This window comes from Brachyhypopomus gauderio, chromosome 15 (assembly GCF_052324685.1).
Source record: "Brachyhypopomus gauderio isolate BG-103 chromosome 15, BGAUD_0.2, whole genome shotgun sequence".
Taxonomy (NCBI): domain Eukaryota; kingdom Metazoa; phylum Chordata; class Actinopteri; order Gymnotiformes; family Hypopomidae; genus Brachyhypopomus; species Brachyhypopomus gauderio.
In genome coordinates this window covers 10,529,672-10,554,888 of record NC_135225.1, presented here as the reverse complement: position 1 = coordinate 10,554,888, position 25,217 = coordinate 10,529,672, and the positions used below count along the sequence as shown (strand labels likewise).

The window sequence follows — 25,217 nt, the reverse complement described above, 5'->3', positions numbered from 1 at the left end:
TCCTTTTCCACTGCCCATGTCTCCTGAATGTGCCCTCTGCCCGTCTCTGGCTCCTGTAGGTCTGGTGGTGCCGGTGGACCAGGATCACTCCAGCCATCTGATTCTGGGGGTGTTGCTCACGTTGCGTTACTTGATGCCGTTGCTGCAGCAGCAGGACTCCAGCACCAGCCTGAAGGGCAGCTTTGGGGTTATGCGCAAAGAGGCAGACATCTCCCCCACACCCGAGCAGCTCATACAGGTACTTCGGCCAAGAGATCAAAGATCCTGGATGCCTGCGTCCCATATCTGATCCATGGTTTAGCACATGCACCACAGGAAGGGGACGAGACCAGACATTTTCTTAGGCCCAACTGGTATGACAAACACGGTTTTGACATTAAGCAAAGATGGACTCAGACCTGAATTGAACCACAGAACCAGTCCACGATCTGCATGTTTCATTTTACTCCTGGATGATATAAGTGCCCCATGCACACTAAACCACAGTGTGTACTCCCATATAAATAGATTTGGACATTTTATGTGTTAATAAAAAGGCTGTGTGCAGCTGTAGAGCCATAGGACTGACTGGGATCGGTAATGGGCTTAGACCAGAATCTTCCAGTCGATATTAAAGAAACTTGGGGTGCTTTATTCGTGGCAGCTTGTATTGAATTTTTAATACATTTAGTCATGTTTTCGGTACTATCTTCAGTCTTGCGATCAGAAACAGTAAGTGTGTGTGTGTGTGTGTGTGTGTGTGTGTGTGTGTGTGTGTGTGTGTGTGTGTGTGTGTGTGTGTGTGTGTGTGTGTGTGTCCTCCCAGGTGTATGAGCTGACTCTATACTACACACAGCACCATGACCATAATGTGGTGACCGCCTCGTTGGAGGTCCTTCAGCAGGTGTTCCGTACTCCTCCTCCAGAGCTCCTACATGTGCTCATAACAGCAGGCAACATCACGCAGACCAGCGTCTTCAGGGAGGAGAAGGAGAGCCGTGCACGCAGCGGCAGCATCCTTGAGCTTATTGGTATTTTCTTGTGCCAGTCATATGATTCAGCTCTGTCATTGGTTTTTAGTGCTCCTTGTTTCTGCCGTCCTGTTATGGGATCTTTGAATCTGTTTTTGTTACAGGGATTTCTTCAAGTTGGTTACTGGTTAGAATTTAGGTCTGGTTTGATTTACATTTGGTTAGATTTGAGCTACTGTTTGAATGTCATTAGATTTGACAAATGTTTCACTAGAAGATCCTGCTGTAATCTGCTGCCAGATGACTCATGAATACAAGTTTACTCATTGGATGTGATTGTGTTTGATGATGGCATGTTTTTTTTATTATTTAAATGAATTTCAACCCTGCCAAGTGCTGGCTTGTGTGGAACCTAACATTCATGGGATTTCAATTGTCTCATTCATTTATTTAAACCAACAAAACCCCATCAAATCAGTAGCTAGTCATATTGATATCTTAGCATTACATTCCATTATATATTAAGTCTGATATGTTCTAAGATTATCTGAGCACATACATTGAAAACATTTTTAAGCTAATGACAACTGCACAGATTATAAAGGAATGCACCAATGCTACATGATGTAGCTGGAATAGTACCTTTGCCATTGCATGGGAGTTGCTTAAAATTCAGTTCTTAACAATCCTACTAGCTTTCTTTCACTGTCTTATAATTTGCATGAGGTTGGTTAATAATTCATACCTGTAGTTCCTCTACACTAAATTTCCCTTTGGAGGTCCCTCTAATTTTCTTATAGTAATCACTCATGTCCTTTAGTGATTTATTTCCTTTAAGTCCCTTGCTCTAACCTGATTATCTATACTACATTTCCCTGATTTCCCTGAGTTCCTTGGGGTTTTTCCTGGTTTCTTCACTGCCTGTTTCCTGTGTGCAGCTGGTGGGTCAACATGCAGTCCTCTCATCCTCAGGAAGCATAAAGGTGACGTCCTACCTCACCTTTCAAACCTTTTTGGTGTCCAACCCTTTGAGCCATCGGCTCACAGGAACTTGAAGTTGGAAGATGTGGAAGGGCCTTTTAGCTATCTTAATTAATTGATTAAACCTCAATTAAAATTTCATACTTAAAATGGTGGCTTTTCATTTACCGTTCATGGCCTGGCTCACCCTTTCTTGCTTCTGCTGCAAACTAATAAAATACAGTATTACTGTGAGCAATACCATTGGTAACATTTACTGCCAAGCATTGTGCGAGACTGTTGCATGCAACCTTTTGCATCATTATCTGGTAAACCTACTATTGCTGTATTGGTGAATCTTGAGGTTAGCTTATGAAGAAATAGGTGTCAGTTAATTAGGAATTGTTCAAGTTGGCTATGTGGTATCTCTTTGTGCGTATCAGTGAAGTTTCAAACACACTTTTGAGTCATCAACTTTAGTAATTGTTCTGAGCAGTATGTCACTTTTTCTGATGTACCTTCTGTAGGTAAACTGCTGTCAGGTGAAGAAGAAGGTCTGGAGGATGACCCTGAGAGGGCAGAGGTCACTACAGGATCCTTTACTGGTGAGTTCATGTTCATTTCAGTACTTAGTAAATGTTCATATATATCAATAAAATATACTCAATAGATACTAAACAAGTCTTTGTGCCTGCTGTACACCACTAGCCTCAGTGGGCGGGGAAAGCTCCGGCGACGCCCCCACCTCCTCAGGCGTTTCATCCCTTGGCCCTTCTGACATCATCACCGAGCAGCCACGTTCTTCCCAGCATGCTCTGCAGCCAGGCGATTCTGTGGATCTGAGTGCATCATCAGAGCAGGGAGGTGGACCTGACACTCCAGATGAGGAAGATGAGGAAGACATACTAAGTCGCAGCTCGAGTGGCCCTGCCGGGGTCATTGGCACCACCACTGACTTGGTCACTGACCCCAGTCAGGCTTCAGCGGGGACTGTATCGTCGTCACCTCCTAGCGACAGCTCCCAGACGACCACAGAGGGGCCGGACTCGGCTGTGACGCCATCAGACTGCGCTGAGCTCGTAAGTGTCCCCGGCAGCAGGCGCTACCAGAACCGGTCTCCGCCATCCCCGACTCCCACTGAGGGGCCGGATACTTCCTTCCGCTCCGAAAGCGAGGTCTCTACGTCCTGCAGGCCTTCCTCTTCCTCCTCCTCTTCCATATCTTCTTCCACCTCTTCTGCCATCTCCTTCGCTAGCAGTAGTGACAAGGTCAGCTGGTGGCATGGAGTGGGGCCCACCTGCCTGCCCACCTGCCTGAGCCCACACTCTTTCTGTGCCCCACATGCACGTGTCATCTGGCATTTGCCCCTCTCTGTCTCTAGTGTCAGATGCGTTTGATCAATATCTCCTTCTGCTCTGCATTTTCTGTGTTTGGCTTTCCAGAATTGTTAAATCAATTATCTGTTGATCTCTCTTGATCTAAATACCTGGCTCTCCTTTCATTCAGAAATGGCTTTCAGGCTTTCAAAAGTGTTTTTTAGTTAGAAGCATGACTATGAGAACCAGTACAAAAGCATGTCTGAGCAAAGTGAGTTTCAGCTGTGTCTGGAAGCTGCTGGCTTGGAAATGGTTATAGTCTTTTACTTGTATGCTGGCAAAAATAATACTGATGACTAGGCAGTCCACTTAGACATAAGTGAATATATGCGAGTGTCTGTTTTGCATCCATTGGAGTTATATATCCATTGGATCCATTGCATCCATTGGTGCTATATATACTAGAAATGCTAATGCATGTGTGTGTGTGTGTGTGTGTGTGTGTGTGTGTGTGTGTGTGTGTATGTATGTATGTGTGTGTGTGTGTGTGTGTGTGTGTGTGTGTGTTTGTCCTCCTTGCATGTGTTTGTGGTCATGTGTGTCTGTGATGGTCCCTGTGTGCCTGATTTGTGATGCATGTATATATGTTTGTTTGCTCTCTCTCCTTCTGTGTGTGTGCGTGTGTGTGTGTGTGTGTACGTACATATATATGACTTATAGGTACTGGATGGCAGTGAGAGTCAGTACTCAGGAATGCAGATTGGTACTCTGCAGGATGAGGAAGAGGAGGGCGCAGCTCCTGCCCCTGAGGAACCTTTAGGGTTCTCTCAGTCTGCGCTAGGTATGTAGAACACACACCACACACGTCAGCACTCAGTACACATACAGTTCTGGTTAAGTGTGTGTGTGTGTGTGTGTGTGTGTGTGTGTGTGTGTGTGTGTGTGTGTGTGTGTGTGTGTGTGTGTGTGTGTGTGTGTGTGTGTGTGTGTGTGTGTGTGTGTGTGTGTGTGTGCGCGCGTACACATGTGTTCTAGCACTGAGTAAACCTCACCTTTTGGAGGGTAAAGGTCATAACAGACAAGCTTCCGATAGCAGTGTGGATCGCTTTATACCAAAGGATGAAGTTTTGGAGCCTGCAGACCTCGATAGCAAGGTGTGAGCACAAGACACACACACACACACAAGCATATGTACCATTCTCAGGTACATGTATCCACAGGTTTACCCACAATGTTCAGCAGTTTCAGATTTAGTTCAACAGTTTCAGATGTCGGTAGGGTTGGGTAATGTATTTTACACTTTTATCAATAACTATTCACTTATTTACATTAATACATTAATTATTATTAATTAATGGAGCTCTTGCAACAAAAAAGTTGCACTTTTTTTTTTTTTTTTTAGAAGAAATTCTTGTCCTCTGTTTAAAATAATGTAGTCACTAAAGTGTCTTTAAGCAGTACCAAAACCATTAAGCAATATTTGTATTATACAAAATAAAACATTATATAAATCATTATTATATTATATTTCAAAATGCCTTTAGTCCACCAAAATACATATTTTAAAGCACTTTAATGTATCAGGTACATAAAATAAATGCTAAAATGACAGCAGAAAATGTTCCAGTGCTGCCAGTATATGACCAAATGCTGCCATGTCCATCCAGCCACCTTATGGGCTCTGAGGTCCACAGATACAGCACGCCCAGCCTAGACCCTCTGGACTAGCTCAATCTCCCACATTTAGACTGAAGAGGCTACTTGGACGAAACATAATGTAAATAAGCAGTCTTGGTTTCTTTCTCAGTTGCGCCCATTAAGGATCTGCACCCACACAATTGATTGGTGACAATGTCTGTTGTACAAAGCACTAAATAAATAATTTTCACTTGACTTGGGGAAATTACAAAAGTTACATGGACTTTTGTTAGACGGACAGCTCTCATTAAAATACATATTCCTTAGTTGTATAAATCATAAGCAATGAAGTAATAATTTATATTTCAACAGAACTGCACCCCCTGTTAGGTACCAGGGTTCAAACTTCATCTGAGCAAGTGCTCTATGCTATACCAATAAGAGCAAGACTCCTAATACTACATTTAACTACCTCTAACATGCTTTGTGGCAGAATCATAATATTGGCTCACCAATGTAATGTCTGTTAGGTGGCATCTGTTGGCATTTGTATGTTGGCCCGACCCTGGTGCACTCTGGGATAAAATGGAAGCAAAGTGCATTGGTTTGCTGGATGTGGCCACTTTCCTATAGTTAAAACCACATAAAGACACTAATACTAAAGTAGCGTAACGTGTTTTGTTTCAGCCGTCTAGGATTAAAGGAGAGATCGGCCACTACACGGCCCCAGCCGAGGCTCCCCTGGTGCACTGCGTCCGCCTGCTGTCTGCTTCCTTCTTGCTCACTGGCCACAGAAACGGTAAGGAGACTCTATATATGCGCACACACACACGCATATATATGTGTGCTGAGTGTACAAACAGAGAGCACATGTCCCTGTGGAGGCCATGACGTCCTGATGGAGGGATGTATTTGTGCCACGCAGGGCTGGTCCCCGATAAGGAGGTGCGAGTGAGCGTGAAGGCTCTGGCAGTCAGTTGTGTAGGAGCAGCTGCAGCTCTTCTCCCTGAAGCTTTTTTTAACACACTCTACCTGAAGCCCCTGGATGGCCAGCAGCCAGATGGTAAGACAGTCATGACTAATCGCTAGTCAGACCTGCTCGTTTCTGACACTCACAGTACATCCATATGCATTTCTGCGCTTACTTTAAGTTGTTTCCAGTGCCCAGTGCCATGTTTAGCCTTTGTTGTTTGTTTGTTTTGCCCACCTGAGAGCAGCTTTGACAATTGACATATGCGTCCAAGACACATTTCACAGATCTTTTCACATATATATATTTTCACATATCCCAGCATGTCAAGATTAAATCCCTTGCCTCCTTAAATCCCTTGTTTGTTTTCTTCAAACAGAGCAGCAGTACATCAGCGACATCCTGCAGTACGTTGACCACGGGGACCCTCAGATCAGAGGCGCTACAGCCATCCTGTGTGGGGCTTTGATCCAGGCCATCCTGCTGAAGACACGCTTCAGCCCGGAGCCCTGTCTCTCACAGCTCCGCAGGGCCACTGGTGAGGGCTCGGGGGGGGGCGTGCGCTGGGGGCCACGATGCAGAGGGCGTTTTTAAGATTGAGGGACCGAGGCAAAGGAAGAACACACTGTCACCAGATTGCACAGATGCACGCTGAACGAATAAACAACACCGTGCAGAGGGTGCTGGTGCAGTGGAATGATGAATGCTGTATTGGGAGGGGTTTGACAGCTACAACAACATGGGGCGAGAGTGGCGGTCTTCAACGCACTGTGACTAATGCGCCGCTGTCTTTGTGCTTCAGTGTGGTTGGAAACCTCATTGTGTTGGAGCAAAAAACATTTAGTTTGAAATCACAGCTGTCAGTTGGAGCCATCCCAGTCAATCAGTTGCAGACTTGGGAAAACTTGTTTTTTTTTTTTTTTTTTTTAGTTTATTTGGAGCATGTGGTATGAACAGAGCTCAGTCATGGTGCTCTGTCTCCCCCTTTTTGTCATTTGTCAGGAAACCCTGTGTCCCTGAAGGACTTTGTGCCCTTACTCCAGCAGAGCCTGAAGGATGAGTCCTCTGTGACGTGCAAGATGGCTTGTTCGGCCGTAAGGGTAAGAATCTCCACGTCTGCAAACAGGCAGCGCACAGCTAGAGTACTCTTATGTGTTTGTTGATTGTCTCATTGTACAAGAAGTTATTCAAAAACTCCATGACATGCTATCTCAGTTGTACTAAAAAATCCACAAAACAGTTTCTGCTTTTCGCTCATATGTGACTTTTGTCATAAGAAATCATTTTCTGTTGACAAAGTCGGTCTCAGCTACCACAGTTTCTGTAGGCATCTCCCTTTAAGCCCCACACACTTTGCATTTGGCCATGCTGCATTATGTTCGTAGTGCATCACTTGTACGTGACTCCAAGCTTTTTTCTACTGGATGTTTTTAGACAAAACTTCAAAAATCCAGAGCACATTTTCAGGAAGAAACCATAGGCTGCTTGTGGTCACAGAGGCAGTAAATTGACTGCCATGGACCACGATGGATTATAAATTCAAAGGCCACAGAATTTAACTCATGCTCAAAAAATTTTCACGATTTGCAATTGTTGTATGTTATAGCATAATCGTTTTGATGACTGAGGATAGGAAAGAATGAGAATACAATTGTTTAGCAGTAAAGAAAAACCCCTTAAAGAAGAAATACTGTTTAACCTTCCTGTGCTTCCTGCAACCCCATTTATGATCATGTATGTATGGGTGTGTGTTTCTTCCTTCAGCACTGCATCATGGCGCTGTGCAGTAGCACCCACAGTGAACTGGGTCTGCAGCTCCTCATTGACCTCTTGACCTTAAGGGATAGCTCCTATTGGCTGGTCCGTACCGAGCTGCTCGAAACTTTAGCAGAGGTGGACTTTCGGTAAGTTATGAGGCTTTCTTGTCATAACTTGTTGGGATTTTGAAAGTAGCATTACCTTCTGCCAAGGGTAAAAAATTTTTAAAAAATTAAAAAGAAAAAAAAAAAGAAGTTCTGCCATCCTTTGCTGTGAGTGAAGCCTCAAGTCGGAGTTTGCTGATGACTTTTATCTAACCCAGGTGTGTTTTCATGTGACAGGTTAGTGTGTTTCTTGGAGAGGAGATCAGAGAAGCTACACAAAGGAGAGCATCACTACACTGGGGTAATAGGCCACTGATCCATCACCCTCCCACAGATTACGGCTCAATATAACAGTAGGGGCTTTTACAGAGGCTCAGCTAGAATGATACGCTTTCTGTCGTCCTGTGCAAACAGTAAGTCATCTCTGCCTAGGTCACAGTCAGCTGTGTGTTGGTGTGCGGGTGGGTGTGTGTGTGTGTTTCAGTGCAGCTGTAATGTTTGTGTTTCAAGCTCATTGTACCTCATTTTGGAGACGTGCCTTATGAAGCGTGTTGTGTGTGCTGTTGGTCTTTCTCAGCTGCTGCGGCTGCAGGGCAGAGTGATCAGCGACGTCATTCTTTTCCTGCTGGGCGATGATGATCCTCGAGTAAGACACGTGGCTGCCTCAACCATTACCAGGTAGACACACACAGTCCCCCACACACGGTGCTAAAACAATTTGCATTACTTATTTGTTTATGTTTTCTTAGTGTTGTCTGTTGAGGGTTAACAGATGCTCTAGTATGGTTTAAAGATCTTGTGTGTGTGTATTTTTGTCTCCAGACTGGTGTCCAGGCTGTTCTATGATTGTGACCAGGCGCAGGCAGAGCCCGTGGTGTCTATTGCTCGTGATCAGAGCAGTGTGTATTTGCAGCTACTGATGCACGAGACCCAGCCTCCCTCCCAGTTCACCGTTAGCACCATCACGCGGTAACAGACACACACTGATCAATAAAACCTCTAAACCTATCATTCTAAAAACACCACTGCATATTACATCATAGCACTACGCACAATAACAATTAACCATGGAACACAACATGATGTAATGCAACATAGTATACAAACAGGAGCTGTATGGTGTTTTCCAGTTGGTCACATAGTTTTGGAACTCTGGCTAAATGATTACAGGACGTATCGAGGATATAGTCTGTCAGCGAGTGTGTCAGACATCTCTGTGGAGAACAACCTGTCCCGGGTCATCACCGCCCTCTCTCACGCTCTCACCTCCTCCACCTCCCGAGCTCTGACTGTGAGTTCACACGGCTGAGTCTTAACCTTTAGCATATTTCCTCTGGCCATGGAAAATACACTCAGTGAGTGACAGAAATTGAAGAAAGTGTTATAATAGCAGATTGCACAATAAAAGAGAAGTACTCTTTCACAAAATATATTAGTCGCAGTATTGTAATAGTTGATTACAATATAAAAGAGAAAATGTACTATAACGGCAGATTACAGTAATAAAGAGAAACAGAAGACAGTAAGTGTCACATCACCTTCAATGTGCGTGCCATATATGTTCTGCTCACCTCTTCCAGTTTGGCTGCTGTGAGGCGCTGTGCCTGCTCTCCTTCGCCTTCCCAGCATGCACCTGGAGCACGGGGTGGCACTGTGGGTTTGTCAGCTCCCCCGTGTTTCCCTCAGGCCGCGCCAGCCAGGGCCGGAGCAGAGGACGCACCTTCAGGTCAGCACCGGCACCGGCACACACTCGCCCCGCGCCACACCTGGGTTTGGGTATACATGAACCTTATAATTATGAGTCTGTCTAAAATTTATTTCTGCTTTATGCATTTATTATGCATTTATTATTCATTTATTGCGTGAAATTTTACAAAACATGCTTTTTAAAATACAATTTTATGCAATTGATTTAACCAAATTAAATATATAACCTAATTATATATGTAAATGATCAGGTTTGTGCACCCATAACACTGTATTTTGCAATGCTCCTTGAATCGTCACCCACCTGGAGTGTTGGTGTGTGTCTCCGTCGTCCCTCTCTAGTCTGTCCCAGTGTCAGTCAGGCAGCAGTGAGGACACCCGCAGGACTCTGACGGTGGGTGTGGCCAGCATGCTGCTGTCTCTGCTGTCCTCCGCCTGGTTCCCGCTGGACCTGGCGGCGCATCAGGACGCCTTGCTGCTGGCGGGGAACCTGCTCGCTGGTGCGTGCCCACACGCCTGCTCACATCCACATCACATCATCGCTTGTACTGGAACTGTTGTGGATCGCCTCACGCAGCAGTTGGCCTGTTGGGCTTATTGAGTCCATTTTTTTGTGATTCTAAGACGTCTGGTTCAGTGATTTATAATATCGGATTGAGTTTTTCTTTTTCTAGATGAAACTCTTTAGTCCATTTGTTTTTTGACAGTATGTGTCTTAACAATCTTAACAATACGTTTTTTTATTTTTATTATTTATTTATTCTTGTAATTTTTTTGGTTTACCTTGGTAATCTACTCATCGTAGTTATGTAGCCTGATCTGTGTCCTAACCTATACATGTAATCTGACCTGAAGCTGCTGCCCTGAAGTGCATGAAGAGCCCATGGTCTGGTGAGGAGGAGGCGGGCTCCAACCCCTCCAAACAGGAAGAGGTGTGGCCTGCTCTCAGTGACCGCTCCTTGGTCTCCATGGTGGAGCAGCTGTTCTCCCACCTGCTGAGGATTCTCAACATCTGTGCACATGTGCTAGATGACACATCACCAGGCCCTGCAGTCAAGGTAGTGGCACATATCAAATAAATTCTGGAATATTGTAATGGCTCTGTGTGGGAGCAGTGCCTGGGAAGTTGCAAATATACTTGCGCTGAAATGAATTTGTCCCACAACTCTACATTTCCATACAGCATTTGTGAAGTGGAATACAGATTAAAGATGTTACTTTCAGATTAAAGATGATCTTTCTAAAAGCCGTAAATGTTCTGTTTCCCAGGCCACTTTGCCCTCGTTGGCCAACACTCCATCTCTGAGTCCGATCAGGCGAAAGGGTAAAGACAAGGAGATCTCTGAGTCTAGCACTACCCCTATGAGCCCAAAGAAAGGAGGAGAGACCAATACAGGTAAAACTGAGGCGCACTGTTACTTAGCAGACCCTTCTCATAACAGACCCACTCCTCGTGGCCACCTAGATGCATCAGTGTAGTTCAGAATATTTTAAGTACAGTTCAGCTCAACAGTCAGCACTGAGATTGAACTTGGTATGAGCAGGCCGACTGATGAGTGGTGATATTTACAGTTTAAAAAAGCAGGCTTAAAAAAAACTGCTTATGAACTGTTTTATGATCATGTGGATATTACTTCAATGTAATTCCCATTGTTCTCTGGAGTTGCAGCAATACTTCCATCAACACCTATATATCTTCACCTATATATCTATAGACCTTTTGTGTCTCACTGTTGAGCCCTGGGGTCCTATTTTTGAACAGGCAGGCCAGCGGAGAGCACAGGCACGGCTCCAGTGAACAAGTCCACCTCAGTGGGCAGCTTCTACCACCTGCCCCCTTATCTGAAGCTCTACGACGTCCTCAAAGCTACACACGCCAACTACAAAGTTAGTCTGCTTTCCTTTAAAATTTTACGTTTTAATCAGTACATAGTTGACCCACTGTTCTCCGTATCTATTGTCAGTTCTGTGTTACACTCTAAAGAAAGCACAGCTTAATAGTAGCACAGTGGTGGCTTAATTTTCTCAGTCCTTACTTTGTTAATATTTCCAAGGTAACACTGGACCTTCACAACACCAGTGAGAAGTTTGGCAGCTTCCTGCGGTCAGCGCTTGATGTTCTGTCCCAGCTGTTGGAGCTGGCCACCCTGCATGACATTGGCAAAGTACGCCTTTACATAGAGAAGGGATGTAATAGGCAAAGTACGCCTTTACATAGAGAAGTAATTGCTTAGTGTTTGGCATCAACAGCACTTGGAGAACAATGTTTATGGCATGTAGAATACGTGAGAATTAATGCACCAAAAAAATATTTAACACTTTTTATCCTTTAGTGCGTGGAGGAAATCTTGGGTTACCTGAAGTCATGTTTCTCTCGGGAACCCACCATGGCCACTGTGTGTGTCCAACAGGTGTGTCACTCACACACACACACAAACACACACACACACACACACACACACACGATTATAATGTTATAACATTTAGTCATCATAATTAACGCTTCTCTTGTTCCCTAGCTGCTGAAGACCCTTTTTGGCACTAACCTGGCATCCCAGTATGACGGGGCTTCGTCCCACCCCAGCCGGGCCCAGGGGAAGGCCCTACGTCTGGGCTCGTCCAGCCTCAGACCAGGCCTCTACCACTACTGCTTCATGGCCCCGTACACACACTTCACCCAGGCTCTTGCAGATGCCAGCCTGAGGAACATGGTGCAAGCAGAACACGAGCAGGATGCGTCGGGGTGAATGACGCCACACACACACACACACACACACACACACACACACACACACACACACACACACACACGTGCGCACGACCATGTCTGCTCGCTCTTTCTCTGACCTTTGCGTGACCGTAGCTGCTGTCTCTGAACTCCTGCAGGTGGTTTGATATTATGCAGAAAGTGTCGATTCAGCTGAGGTCCAGCATCACAAATGTGACACGCCACCGAGGAGACAAGGTACAGCCGATTGTCTGCTGTCTCTTTCATGCACTTCTGTGTTCTCGACAGTGATTGTGTTCTATGTGGCAGTCACAGTGATTAAAACACTTGTGTTTATTGGTCACTTGAGATCTTAATGCTTTTTTATTATAGTCAAAAGCCTGAAGAAGCGAGTGTACATTGAGAACAATACAAAACATTATTATACATAATCAGACATTGCTGAAAAACAGGCCCACTATTTTTCACAGAAATCCACCTATGGCTTACTTTATTTTAAATATGTGGGTGAAATCAGTATACCTAACCTAACAAAGCATTCATGTTGTTTTTCCATGAAAACGTAGCACATCTTCATGTTACAACGTAAGATGCAGCACAGGCCTAATCATTAGCTGTGCGTTTCAGAATGCCATCCACAACCACATCCGTCTGTTTGAGCCACTGGTGATCAAAGCCCTGAAGCAGTACACCACCAGCACCTCGGTGGCCCTGCAGAGGCAGGTGCTGGACCTGCTGGCCCAGCTGGTGCAGCTCCGAGTCAACTACTGCTTGCTGGACTCAGACCAGGTGAGCGCCTTCAGCTGCTTAGAAAACACTCAACCTTAAATTCTGCTAGTAGCTGTTGAATTCCTTCTGGCCCTGGAAATGACGGAAGGGTGAATCAGGGTAAATGTAAATGGAATCGGAGGTGTGAATTGCATTGATCCTCTGCCGTAATTAAAAATGAGACTTGAAGCTAAAGCTAAAAGTCTTACTGACCTAAGCTTAATAAGAAGTTGTTCTGTATTGTGTGTTTCAGGTGTTCATTGGCTTTGTGCTGAAGCAGTTTGAGTATATCGAGGTGGGGCAGTTCAGGTAAGTTGTAGCAGCTAAACACAATCCATATTTACACAGCCAGGACCTGGAGGACACATTAATCCACTATCACTGTGCCCTGTCTGTCTTTCTCTCTGTGAATATTTGTCATAGGGATTCAGAGGCAATCATCCCCAATATTTTCTTCTTCCTGGTGCTGCTATCCTATGAGCGCTATCACTCCAAACAGATTATCAGCATTCCAAAGATTATTCAGCTGTGTGACGGCATCATGGCCAGTGGCAGGAAAGCTGTTACCCACGGTGTGTGTGAACGCACATTCTTAAGCTCCTACATTCAATTTATACACTGCGACTCTTATGCATTAGTCACAATATAGAACATGCAGAGAGCTAGTGTGTTTGCAATTCTTTTATGTGCAATACATTGCTAATAAATAATGCCATGCAGTGTTAGGTTTCAGATGCCATTTTGTGACGTTTTGACTGTTTTACTTTCTCTGGGCTTTTAACACTATTCAGACAAAGGCCAAAAGGATCAGTTTCTGTTCTGAAGTGAAAATGGCTCTTGTGGTGTGAAGGAGGCCTTTAGCCTGCTGGTCCTGATCACTGAAGGTGTGTGTTGATGTTGTTTCAGCCATCCCGGCCCTGCAGCCCATAGTGCATGATCTCTTTGTCCTGCGGGGCTCCAATAAAGCTGATGCAGGCAAAGAACTGGAGACACAGAAGGAGGTGGTGGTGTCCATGCTACTACGCCTTATACAGCACCACCAGGTACCCCCGCATTTTGGGGTGTGGGTGGGTGTGGCTATGTGGAAATGGGAGATCAGCTGCTATGTACTGACATGACGTGTCTTTCATTTGTGTGTGTGTGTGTAGGTGTTGGAGATGTTTATCCTGGTCCTGCAGCAGTGTCATAAGGAGAATGAGGATAAATGGAAGAGGCTGTCACGGCAGATTGCTGATGTGATCCTGCCCATGATCGGCAAACAGCAGGTAAAGCAAAATGTGTTTACTTTGCATTTTTTCCCCCAATTTTATATCTTTGTACGTACACATTAGCAACTGTGTGTTTGTGTGCGTGCACCAGATGCACCTGGACTCCCCTGAAGCGTTGGGGGTGCTGAACACTCTGTTTGAGACGGTGGCCCCGTCCTCTCTGAGGCCAGTTGACATGCTGCTGAAGAGCATGTTTGTCACGCCTGCCACAATGGTGAGACCACTCACTCACCAGTGAACGCCCACCAGCTCACTGTCACAAAACATTCTATTCATCACACTAGTAGATTATAAAATTGTACAGTCATGGCCAAAAGTTTTTAAAATGACACATATTTTCACATGATGTGCTGCCCTCTGGTTTTTATGTGCGTTTGTCAGATGTTTTTATCACATACAGAAATAATATTGCAATCATATTATGAGTAACAAAAGCTTTTATTGAGTTAGAATGAGTTAATGCAGCAAGTCAATATTTGCAGTGTTGACCCTTCTTCAGGACCTCTGCAATTCTCCGTGGCATGCTCTCAATCAACTTCTGGACCAAATCCTGACCGATAGCAGTCCATTCTTGCACAATCAATGCTTGCATTTTGTCAGAATGTGTAGGTTTTTGTTTGTCCACCCGTCTCTTGATGCTTGACCACAAGTTCTCAATGGGATTAAGATCTGGTGAGTTTCCAGGCCATGGACCCAAAATCTCTATGTTTTGTTCCCTGAGCCATTTAGTTATCACCTTTGCTTTATGGCAAGGTGCTTCATCATGCTGGAAAAGGTATTGTTGATCACCAAACTGCTCTTGGATGGTTGGGAGTAGTTGCTCTCGGAGGACATTCTGGTACCATTCTTTATTCATGGCTGTGTTTTTAGGCAAAACTGTGAGAGAGCCGATTCCCTTGGCTGAGAAGCAACCCCACACATGAATGGTTTCAGGATGCTTTACAGTTGGCATGAGACAAGACTGGTGGTAGCGCTCACCTCGTCTTCTCCGAACAAGCTGTTTTCCAGATGTCCCAAACAATTGGAAAGGGGATTCATCAGAGAAAATGACTTTACCCCAGTCCTCAGCAGTCCACTCCCTGTACCATTTGCAGAATATCAGTCTGTCCCTGATGTTTTTTCTGGAGAGAAGTGGCTTCTTTGCTGTCCTCCTTGAAACCAGGCCTTGCTCCAAGAGTCTCCGCCTCACAGTGCGTGCAGATGCACTCACACCTGCCTGCTGCCATTCCTGAGCAAGCTCTGCACTGCTGGTAGCCCGATCCCACAGCTGAAACACTTTTAAAAGACGGTTTTGGCAACAATAGAACCTCTCTCCTTGAAGTTCTTGATGATGCGATAGATTGTTGACTGAGGTGCAAACTTTCTAGCTGCGATACTCTTCCCTGTTAGGCCATTTTTGTGCAGTGCAATGATGACTGCACGTTTCTTTAGAGATAACCATGGTTAGCAGAAGAGAAACAATGATCCCAAGCACCAGCCTCCTTTTAAAGTGTCTATTGGTGTCATTCTTACTTAATCATGACAGATTGATCTCCAGCCCTGTCCTCATCAACACCCACACCTGTGTTAATGGAGCAATCACTGAAACGATGTTAGCTGGTCCTTTTAAGGCAGGGCTGCAATGAAGTTGAAATGTGTTTTGGAGGATAAAGTTCATTTTCTAGGCAAATATTGACTTTGCAATTGCTGTTAAGCTGATCACTCTTTATAACATTCTGGAATATATGCAAATTGCCATTATAAAAACTGAAGCAGTAGACTTTGTATAAATTAATATTTGTATCATTCTCAAAACTTTTGTCCATGACTGTATAGAATCTAGCTTATACACTTACAGATTGAACCATGATGTGACAGTCCTGGGCTAAAACATTTGGTGATATTACATTTTATATTTCGGTCTATTACCTCTTTAAATGTAAATCATAGTTACTGTTTGGCTTCTTTTGTCTAATTACCTGTGTTTTTGTATTCCTGATGTCCTTTTGTTCTTGCCGTAGGCTTCAGTGGGCACGGTGCAGTTGTGGGTGTCTGGAATTCTGGCCATCCTCCGTGTGCTCATCTCCCAGTCCACCGAGGACATCATTCTGTCCCGTGTTCAGGAGCTGTCTCTGTCTCCATACCTCCTCTCCTGCCCCACTATCTCCTGTCTCCACAACAACGACCCCTCACCTCCTAGTGTCCAGCCCAGCACCACTGTAGAGACCGCTGGAGAGCAACAGCGCTTCCCACCTGAAGAAACATTTGCCAGGTTAGTGCTGCTGTCATTGAAACATTAACAGCCTCTTTAGAGCTAATACAGTGTTTTCACAACTCTTCTTGAGTGAGTCTGTTTCTAAAGGAGTTGTGCATTTTGATTCTACAACAATTTTTTTCTTCTGTATACATTTCTGTTATCTGTTTCCTCACTCTCTCTTTCACTGTCTCCATCAGGTTCCTTCTGCAGCTGGTAGGGGTGTTGTTGGACGACATCTCCAGTAAGCAAGTGAAGGTGGACATGACTGAGCACCAGCACACGTTCTACTGCCAGCAACTGGGAACCCTCCTCATGTGTCTCATCCACATTTTCAAATCAGGTAAACACACACACACACACACACACACTTGCTCTTGCAGGTTTGATTTGCGCCCCATACGTCACTCTGCATTCTCTCTGATCTGCAGGAATGTTCCGGCGCATCACGGCTGCGGGCAGCCGGCTGCTGAAGGCCGAGGGGGGCGAGGGGGGCAGTTTCTACACCCTGGAGGGGCTTAACGGCCCGGTGCTGCAGCTCATCACCACACACCCCTCTCTGGTTCTGCTCTGGTGCCAGGTGCTGCTCATCGTTAACTATACCAACTACACGTGGTGGTCTGAGGTTCACCAAACGCCCAGGTCTGCTGCTCCGGCCTCCTGTTAAAGCTCTCCAGCATGCTCTGTGGCTTGGCACACACACGCTATCTGGCTGTCCTTAGAATTGTCCTGTATCTCACTCTTTCTTTCTCTCCCTCTCTCTCCAGGAGGCACAGTCTGTCCAGCACCAAGCTGTTGAGCCCTCACTCTTCGGGCGAGGGGGAGTATGAGCGTCCCGAGGGGAAACGGGCCATGTGCAGCAGAGAGATCGTGCGGAGAGGAGCGCTCATCTTCTTCTGTGACTATGTGGTGAGATGCGTCTGTCTGGAGCCTCTGTGTGAGCATCTCAATAAGCGTGTGTTGGAAATGGTTTAGTCAGCTATAGTATCAGTCCCCCTATCTCCCGCCTCTGTTTTCTTTCTTTGAGTTCCTCTCTTCATTCAATGTCCTCTTTTTTACACTCGCATGTTCTCTCTCTCTCTCTCTCTCTTTCTTTCTCCATCTCAGTGTCAGAACCTGCATGATTCAGAGCATCTGACATGGCTTACGGTGAACCATGTGCGGGATCTGATCAATCTGTCCCATGAGCCTCCTGTACAGGACTTCATCAGTGCGGTGCATCGCAACTCTGCAGCCAGTGGTCTCTTCATTCAGGCAATCCAGTCCCGCTGTGACAACCTCTCTACTGTAAGTTTTCTCACACACACACACACACACACACACACACACACACACAGAGCCAGTTTTCCATATAGTACTGACAAACACGTATTCTGTCATCTCTCTCCCTCTCTCTTGTGTGTAGCCTGTGATGTTGAAGAAGACTCTGCAGTGTCTGGAGGGGATTCACCTCAGTCAGTCTGGAGCACTGCTCATGCTTTATGTGGACAAACTACTGAACACACCCTTCCGTGTGCTGGCCCGCATGGTCGATACACTCGCCTGTAGACGTGTGGAGATGCTGCTCGCTGAAACCTTACAGGTCACAAACACACACACCTCACCAACACTGAACACCTTGTATATATTTTTGGGTTGTGTTGCAGAATGGCTACAACTATATAAATGGAAACTCTGCACACTGTCAGATAGAAAGCTTTTGCGCTGTTTTCTTCTGTGCACAGTAGAAATGTAACCAAGTAATGTATGCAATTGACTTTCCCACTTTTACCCCTGTGTAGAATAGTATAGCCCAGCTACCAGTGGAGGAGCTGGAGAGAATCCAGCAGTACCTCCAGACAAGCGGCCTAGCTCAGAGGTAATGCCACTAACACTGACAAACTCGTATTCCATTTAATTGTGACCTGTTTCAGTATTTAAAGGTTTTATTTTCCATGCCTTTCCAGGTGACATTTCCAATGTGTTGTCATGGTGTGTTTTGTAAGGAGGTTCAGTCTGTAGTGGCTTAAGTGTTTTTCCTCTTCCCTTCTGTAAGGCATCAGAGGTTTTACTCCCTGCTGGACAGGTTCCGAGCCACTGTTGCCGAGGAAACCACAAGCCCCTCACCTCCCCTTACCCAGCATCCTCTCGATGGCGAGCAACCCCCTCCCCCTGAGAAAGTGTCGGCCAATAAGGTGAGGTTTCCATATGGAATGTTTTATTTTATTTTTTTTAGTTATGCAGTGTTTTCAGTTGGATTAATTCAAACAGTATAAACACTACATGTGTTTGCTCTGTCTTCATGTGCCCTGTGTATGTTAATTTATGGGTGTTGCAGGAGTGGTATGTTGCTCTGGTGAAGTCACAGTGTTGTCTGAGAGGTGAAGGTTCTCTGTATGAGACCACAGACCTGCTAACCAAACTACCCCAATCTGACCTAAAAGCCATCATGTCCTGCAAGGTATTCAGCATATTTTATTCAACCCTAATTTATCCCATTTGTTTTTATTTGGTATCTTATGCTAAATGAAAGAGATACTAATTATGTGCAGTTTTTTGGTTTGTTTTTGAGATGCCAGCATTGTTGAATTGCTTGCCATGGTTCTCCTGACACTGAAGTCCTCTTGTGTTTTCTGTAGCAGTCTTCCTGGGATGCTCAGTCCACTCTGATTAATGCCATATTTCTGTAAATAGAGTTAAATAAATGTTAGAAGTGAGAGCCAAGTGTTCCTCACTTACTCATGAAATTTATTCGTGTCTTTGTTCTATACATCGCTTTCTTTCCTTCTGTTTGTTCACACACACACACACACACACACACACACTTCACAAACATAATTAAACTTACGCTGTTTCTCTTCTGCTCTCTCCCTCACTCTCAGGAATTTAACCTCTGTCTGTTGGCTCCGTGCTTGAGTGTTGGCCTACAGCGGCTATGCAGAGACCAAGGAGCAGTTCTTTTTGAGACCGCCCTCCATGTGACATTTGACCAATTAGCCACCATCACTGCACTCCTCCCCTCTCCTCATCAGCCCCTCCCAATCTCCTCTCAGCCCAACACGGACTCCTCCTACTGGAACACACTCAACACTGTATATGGTAAATCTTATTAAGGCAAACAGTGATTTGATGCTTTACTTCACAAGAAAACATTGTGTTTGTTTGCACTTGTAGTACTAGTATGTAAGGTGTAGTATCTAGTATGTAAGGTGATTTGTTATTTTCCTATATACTAGCATTTGACAACATGATTTAATAGTAAAACTGTAAAAACTAGTTTTTTCCTAGGTTATGATTTGACATATTTTATTTAAAAATGCAGCTCTTAACATCAGAATAAGATGTGTGTGTGTGTGTGTGTGTGTGTGTGTGTGTGTGTGTGTGTGTGTGTGTGTGTGTGTGTGTGTGTGTGTGTGTGTGTGTGTTGTAGGTGAGCCAGGGTTTTACCAGACAGTGCTGAGTGTGTGTGGAGCGTTGAGTCAGTACCTGCTGGCTCTGCCCAAACTGCCCTCAGCTCTACACATCACCCCTGCTTCTGAACAGCTCATCACAGCCTTCAGCACCCTTGCTGTAGAGGTACAACACACACACACACAGCACATAGATCACATATTAGTTTACGCATTTTATTTACACATTTTTTTGCCTTTCTTTTTTAGGCTTTTATAGGTTTATAGTTTTTTATTCTTTTTGGACATCTCTGCCTTTTCTCTCTATTCTCATTCTCTCTGCGTGTCTCTCTGCGTGTCTCTCTGCGTGTCTCTCTTCAGCTGGTGGCATGGCGGCTGCTCCAGGACCATCTGCCTCTGAGTGTAGATGTTCAGATGAGTGTGTCCTGCCTGTGTCTGGCCCTGCAACAGCCTGTCATTTGGACACACTTTGCCTCTCGCACTTACCTCACACACACCTGCTCCATTATCCACTGTGTTCAGCTGCTCATCTATGCAGGTGAGTGTGTGTGTGTGTGTGTGTGTGTGTGTGTGTGTGTGTGTGTGTGTGTGTGTGTGTGTGTGTGTGTGTGTGTGTGTGTCTGTGAGTATGTCTGTGAGTATGTCTGTGTGTGTGTGTGTGTGTGTGTGTCAGGGCTGTAACAATTATTTGAGTAACTCAAATGATTTGAGTAACTTATTTAAGTGACTCAAATAATTTGATTACAAAAAATGTTGCCTCGAGGTTTCGTTTAATTCAATTCCCACTTTGTAGACTTCTGCACGGCTCCACGGTGGAGCACCCAGGATTAAGAATATGATTGATTAAAGCTTTCATTCACTGGTGTAGTTTAGTGGCAGCTGCCAGGATTCTGAAAGAGAGGCATGGATGGACCTGTGTTAGATGTGCAGGGTACACACTGAAGTTATGTGGAACACACTGAAACATAACAAAACCATCTCTAGTGTGTGGCCTGTGTGAGATGCCTGGTGGAGCACTTAAAAAAAAAAAGTGAACTGGTCTGCAGAAAACGTAAAGCAGCAGCAGACTGGAGAGCAACAGCACATGTTGGTGCAGGATGTCGGCACTCAGTGGAACGGTACACACATGTGATCCAGGCTCCTTGAACAGAGATGGCCGGTGACCCCATGTCAACCCCATGGCAAAAGAATCACTGTTTGGATCTGGAGACGGAGCAGTGGATCATGACTGAAGAGCCGACTCGGATCCTTGAACCTTTTGAGGGGGCTACATAGTTCCTGAGTGGGGAACAATGTGACCCTGTCTGCGCTTCCACAGCTGGTACAGACCCTCAAGAAATTCGCCCTGAGTTCAGCTGATCTGATCACTGACGAGTGGAAAGACCTGATGACCCTAAAGCTGCCCTCACTGCTGCCTTGGACGCTGGATCAGAAAAATTCAGTTCTTGCTAAGTTAAGGTCTAAAGCACAATTCAAACAATGCCCGAACTGTCAGAAGGCAAGAAAGACAGTCCAGTGAAAGGGGAAATAACTCCACCACCAACATAGAAGGCCACTCAGCAGCTCAAGCCAAGAGATCATTTCTCAGTGTTCTGTGATCATCATCAGACTCCAATAGCAGTGATGAAGAGGATGAGAAACAAAATCCAGAAGTGCAGAGGGAGGTCTTATTGGGAACGTCCTCTCTCCATGGTAGAGAGCAAATGCAGCAGGATACCCAGACCTGGCGTACCTGGCAAAGCTTGCAGTCCTTTCTGAATATACCAGCCATCTCAACGGCCTCAGAGCGTTTGTTCTCTGCTGCTGGGAACATTGTAGGGCAAACCGTACTTCTGACCATGTAACCACCACTTGCTCTCTTAAAGGCTTGCACATACAATTCTCTCTCTCTCTCTCTCTGTGTTTTCCACATGCATTGCTGTAAGACAAGCACTCACTATCTTGCACATGCATTGCACAAAGACAAACATTCTACCCCATCTATCTACCACATCTGGATACAATTGGAAATTGAACTATACTGTTTATGGTTGGCTACTACAGGGGCTACACCGCTTTTTCCTTTTTATGTTAGAATAAAACTAAGAACAAACAAGCTAACCTATGTTTGTGAAGTTGTATTTCACAGTTTTTTTCATGTACATCATAAATGTTTCACAGCAAGGTTGATTAAATGGGCTTAGTTCTGGAGCCAGTAACCCAAAGCTGTAATCTAATAAAGGTGTTGAGTTTGAATAAAAGCCTTTTTTGTGAGGAATAACAGCCATTTGCTTGCTCATTTTAACAGGTCATGTTACATAACACACCATTGCTATACCAAAACATGATTTTATCCTATGAATTGGTGAAAAAAATGAATGAATTTCCAACATATTTGTTAGTTGCAGCCCGTGTGTGTGTGTGTGTGTGTTAGGGAATGGAGAGAGATCCCGTTTGTCTAATAACAGGACATTTTTATTGGATGTACACGCATGTATGAGAGTAATTACGTTAATCTGTGGGGTGTGGTGTTTTGTAATGCAGTTGCTGTTGGTCCTGGTGACCAGCTTGTGAAGCCAGAAAGAAAGACATCACACAAAGACTCTGAGGAGGACCAGGTGGACTCTGCACCAGGAAGTGGGTCTCCAACATGTTCAAACAGAGAGGACATGCATTAGCATGTGTTAATGTAGCAAATTAGACCAGTCAGTTATTGTCTGTGTGCCTTTGTTTCATGTGTTTTTAGATGTTTGTGAGCAACAATGTTGTGAGATCATGGCTGAGCTGGTGGAAAGCCTGCAGAGTGTTCTGACTCTTGGTCACCATAGAAACTGCAATATCCCAGCATTCCTCACTCCTACCCTTCGGAACGTCATCATCAGCCTGGCTAGACTGCCTCTCGTCAACAGCTTTACACGCGTCCCACCCCTAGTGAGTAGTTTTGTGTGCATGCAGATATGGAATTTTTATAGTCTAAACTTTGCAAAGAAGAAACAAGGGTTATGTGTGTGTGCAAGCTCTTGTGGGTGTGTCTGAACGTTTTTAGTGTGTTCATAACTGACTGTGAGTCTGTGTTTTCTCAGGTCTGGAAGCTGGGCTGGTCTCCCAGACGTGGTGGGGAATTTGGGACGGCACTGCCTGAGATTCCTGTCGAGTTCCTGCAGGAGAAAGAGGTCTTCAGAGAATTCCTCTACCGCATTAACACTCTTGGTATGACCCTAATGTTTGCACATACACGCTCTGTCCAGGAGGCTGATGTCTCTCACGTGCTGTCAAGATCTTGTCAAGATATGTCGTTGTGTGTGTGTGTGTGTGTGTGTGTGTGTGTGTGTGTGTGTGTGTGTGTGTGTGTGTGTGTGTGTGTGTGTGTGTTTTGGGTCTATAGGTTGGAGTAGTAGGACCCAGTTTGAGGAGACCTGGGCTACTTTATTAGGGGTGCTGGTCACCCAGCCAATCGCTATGGACCAAGAGGAGGAAAGCCAGCAAGAGGTAATGGATGTGCTGTTCAGTACACTGAACTCAGTTGAACTCCACCATTTACCATTCCACACTCCCAGTAATCAGCTCTGTGTTCTCACTGAGCCTGGTCAATATACTGACCAACACCAAAAAATACTGAGCCCAGTACAATTATACTCATTGCAGTTATTGCATTACCTAGAGCATTTATTTATTTATTTGAGTAAGGAGATTTGTTTTCATTGCTTGGTTTTCTCTGTGCATGTCAATTTCTCTGTGTGCGTGTGTGTAAGGAGGATTTGGAGAGGACCCAGATAAACGTGCTGGCGGTGCAGGCCATCACCTCACTGGTCCTGAGTGCCATGACTCTGCCTGCAGCAGGAAACCCTGCAGTCAGCTGTCCAGAGCAGCAGCCACGCAACAAGAGCCTCAAAGCTCTCGATACCAGGTAGCGTCCCCTTAAAACCAGTGCAGAGACCAGCACTGACTTCTCCTTTAACACAAGTACAGAGACCAGCACTGACTTCTCCTTTAACACAAGTACAGAGACCAGCACTGACTTCTCCTTTAACACAAGTACAGAGACCAGCACTGACTTCTCCTTTAACACAAGTACAGAGACCAGCACTGACTTCTCCTTTAACACAAGTACAGAGACCAGCACTGACTTCCCCTTAAAACCAGAGCAGAGACCAGCACTGACTTCCCCTTGTACAACAGTACAGAGACCAGCACTGACTTCCCCTTGTACACCAGTACAGAGACCAGCACTGACTTCCCCTTGTACACCAGTACAGAGACCAGCACTGACTTCCCCTTGTACACCAGTACAGAGACCAGCACTGACTTCCCCTTGTACACCAGTACAGAGACCAGCACTGACTTCCCCTTGTACACCAGTACAGAGACCAGCACTGACTTCCCCTTGTACACCAGTACAGAGACCAGCACTGACTTCCCCTTGTACACCAGTACAGAGACCAGCACTGACTTCCCCTTGTACACCAGTACAGAGACCAGCACTGACTTCCCCTTGTACACCAGTACAGAGACCAGCACTGACTTCCCCTTGTACACCCGTACAGAGACCAGCACTGACTTCCCCTTGTACACCCGTACAGAGACCAGCACTGACTTCTCCTTGTACACCCGTACAGAGACCAGCACTGACTTCTCCTTGTACACCCGTACAGAGACCAGCACTGACTTCTCCTTGTACACCCGTACAGAGACCAGCACTGACTTCTCCTTGTACACCCGTACAGAGACCAGCACTGACTTCTCCTTGTACACCCGTACAGAGACCAGCACTGACTTCTCCTTGTACACCCGTACAGAGACCAGCACTGACTTCTCCTTGTACACCCGTACAGAGACCAGCACTGACTTCTCCTTGTACACCCGTACAGAGACCAGCACTGACTTCTCCTTTAACACAAGTACAGAGACCAGCACTGACTTCCCCTTGTACACCTGTACAGAGACCAGCACTGACTTCTCCTTTAACACAAGTACAGAGACCAGCACTGACTTCTCCTTTAACACAAGTACAGAGACCAGCACTGACTTCTCCTTTAACACAAGTACAGAGACCAGCACTGACTTCTCCTTTAACACAAGTACAGAGACCAGCACTGACTTCCCCTTTAACACAAGTACAGAGACCAGCACTGACTTCCCCTTGTACACCCGTACAGAGACCAGCACTGACTTCCCCTTGTACACCCGTACAGAGACCAGCACTGACTTCCCCTTGTACACCCGTACAGAGAGTATCACTGAATTCCCCTTTAACACCCGTACAGAGACCAGCAATGACTTCTCCTTTAACACCCGTACAGAGACCAGCAATGACTTCCCCTTTAACACCCGTACAGAGACCAGCAATGACTTCCCCTTTAACACCCGTACAGAGACCAGCAATGACTTCCCCTTTAACACCCGTACAGAGACCAGCACTGACTTCCCCTTTAACACCCGTACAGAGACC

General features: G+C 45.4%; 1 protein-coding gene across 5 annotated transcripts in view; it reads left to right on the top strand.

Annotated features, from left to right (window-relative positions):
* htt (huntingtin) overlaps positions 1–25,217 on the top strand; it is a 42,733-nt gene that overhangs the window by 6,016 nt on the left and 11,500 nt on the right. For 2 of the 5 annotated variants that reach the window (XM_076975676.1, XM_076975674.1), the window contains exons 8-55: positions 60–238; positions 806–1,010; positions 1,889–1,933; positions 2,438–2,515; positions 2,619–2,989; positions 3,947–4,067; positions 4,262–4,380; positions 5,552–5,663; positions 5,790–5,927; positions 6,214–6,372; positions 6,837–6,934; positions 7,599–7,738; positions 7,934–7,997; positions 8,274–8,374; positions 8,519–8,665; positions 8,867–8,987; positions 9,277–9,422; positions 9,746–9,903; positions 10,259–10,461; positions 10,673–10,799; positions 11,166–11,290; positions 11,458–11,568; positions 11,737–11,814; positions 11,923–12,146; positions 12,290–12,368; positions 12,759–12,920; positions 13,153–13,208; positions 13,323–13,471; positions 13,806–13,942; positions 14,048–14,164; positions 14,259–14,381; positions 16,168–16,418; positions 16,601–16,743; positions 16,832–17,042; positions 17,168–17,309; positions 17,508–17,687; positions 17,806–17,982; positions 18,182–18,258; positions 18,436–18,574; positions 18,718–18,840; positions 19,262–19,478; positions 19,810–19,955; positions 20,150–20,327; positions 22,313–22,405; positions 22,515–22,699; positions 22,852–22,978; positions 23,154–23,257; positions 23,524–23,675. In XM_076975676.1, the coding sequence (XP_076831791.1) occupies positions 60–238; positions 806–1,010; positions 1,889–1,933; positions 2,438–2,515; positions 2,619–2,989; positions 3,947–4,067; positions 4,262–4,380; positions 5,552–5,663; positions 5,790–5,927; positions 6,214–6,372; positions 6,837–6,934; positions 7,599–7,738; positions 7,934–7,997; positions 8,274–8,374; positions 8,519–8,665; positions 8,867–8,987; positions 9,277–9,422; positions 9,746–9,903; positions 10,259–10,461; positions 10,673–10,799; positions 11,166–11,290; positions 11,458–11,568; positions 11,737–11,814; positions 11,923–12,146; positions 12,290–12,368; positions 12,759–12,920; positions 13,153–13,208; positions 13,323–13,471; positions 13,806–13,942; positions 14,048–14,164; positions 14,259–14,381; positions 16,168–16,418; positions 16,601–16,743; positions 16,832–17,042; positions 17,168–17,309; positions 17,508–17,687; positions 17,806–17,982; positions 18,182–18,258; positions 18,436–18,574; positions 18,718–18,840; positions 19,262–19,478; positions 19,810–19,955; positions 20,150–20,327; positions 22,313–22,405; positions 22,515–22,699; positions 22,852–22,978; positions 23,154–23,257; positions 23,524–23,675 (6,838 nt within the window). Of the gene's footprint in view, positions 1–59; positions 239–805; positions 1,011–1,888; positions 1,934–2,437; positions 2,516–2,618; positions 2,990–3,946; positions 4,068–4,261; positions 4,381–5,551; positions 5,664–5,789; positions 5,928–6,213; positions 6,373–6,836; positions 6,935–7,598; positions 7,739–7,933; positions 7,998–8,273; positions 8,375–8,518; positions 8,666–8,866; positions 8,988–9,276; positions 9,423–9,745; positions 9,904–10,258; positions 10,462–10,672; positions 10,800–11,165; positions 11,291–11,457; positions 11,569–11,736; positions 11,815–11,922; positions 12,147–12,289; positions 12,369–12,758; positions 12,921–13,152; positions 13,209–13,322; positions 13,472–13,805; positions 13,943–14,047; positions 14,165–14,258; positions 14,382–16,167; positions 16,419–16,600; positions 16,744–16,831; positions 17,043–17,167; positions 17,310–17,507; positions 17,688–17,805; positions 17,983–18,181; positions 18,259–18,435; positions 18,575–18,717; positions 18,841–19,261; positions 19,479–19,809; positions 19,956–20,149; positions 20,328–22,312; positions 22,406–22,514; positions 22,700–22,851; positions 22,979–23,153; positions 23,258–23,520; positions 23,676–25,217 lie in introns of all 5 variants that reach the window. The other 3 variants (XM_076975675.1, XM_076975673.1, XM_076975677.1) reach the window with 2 other exon arrangements.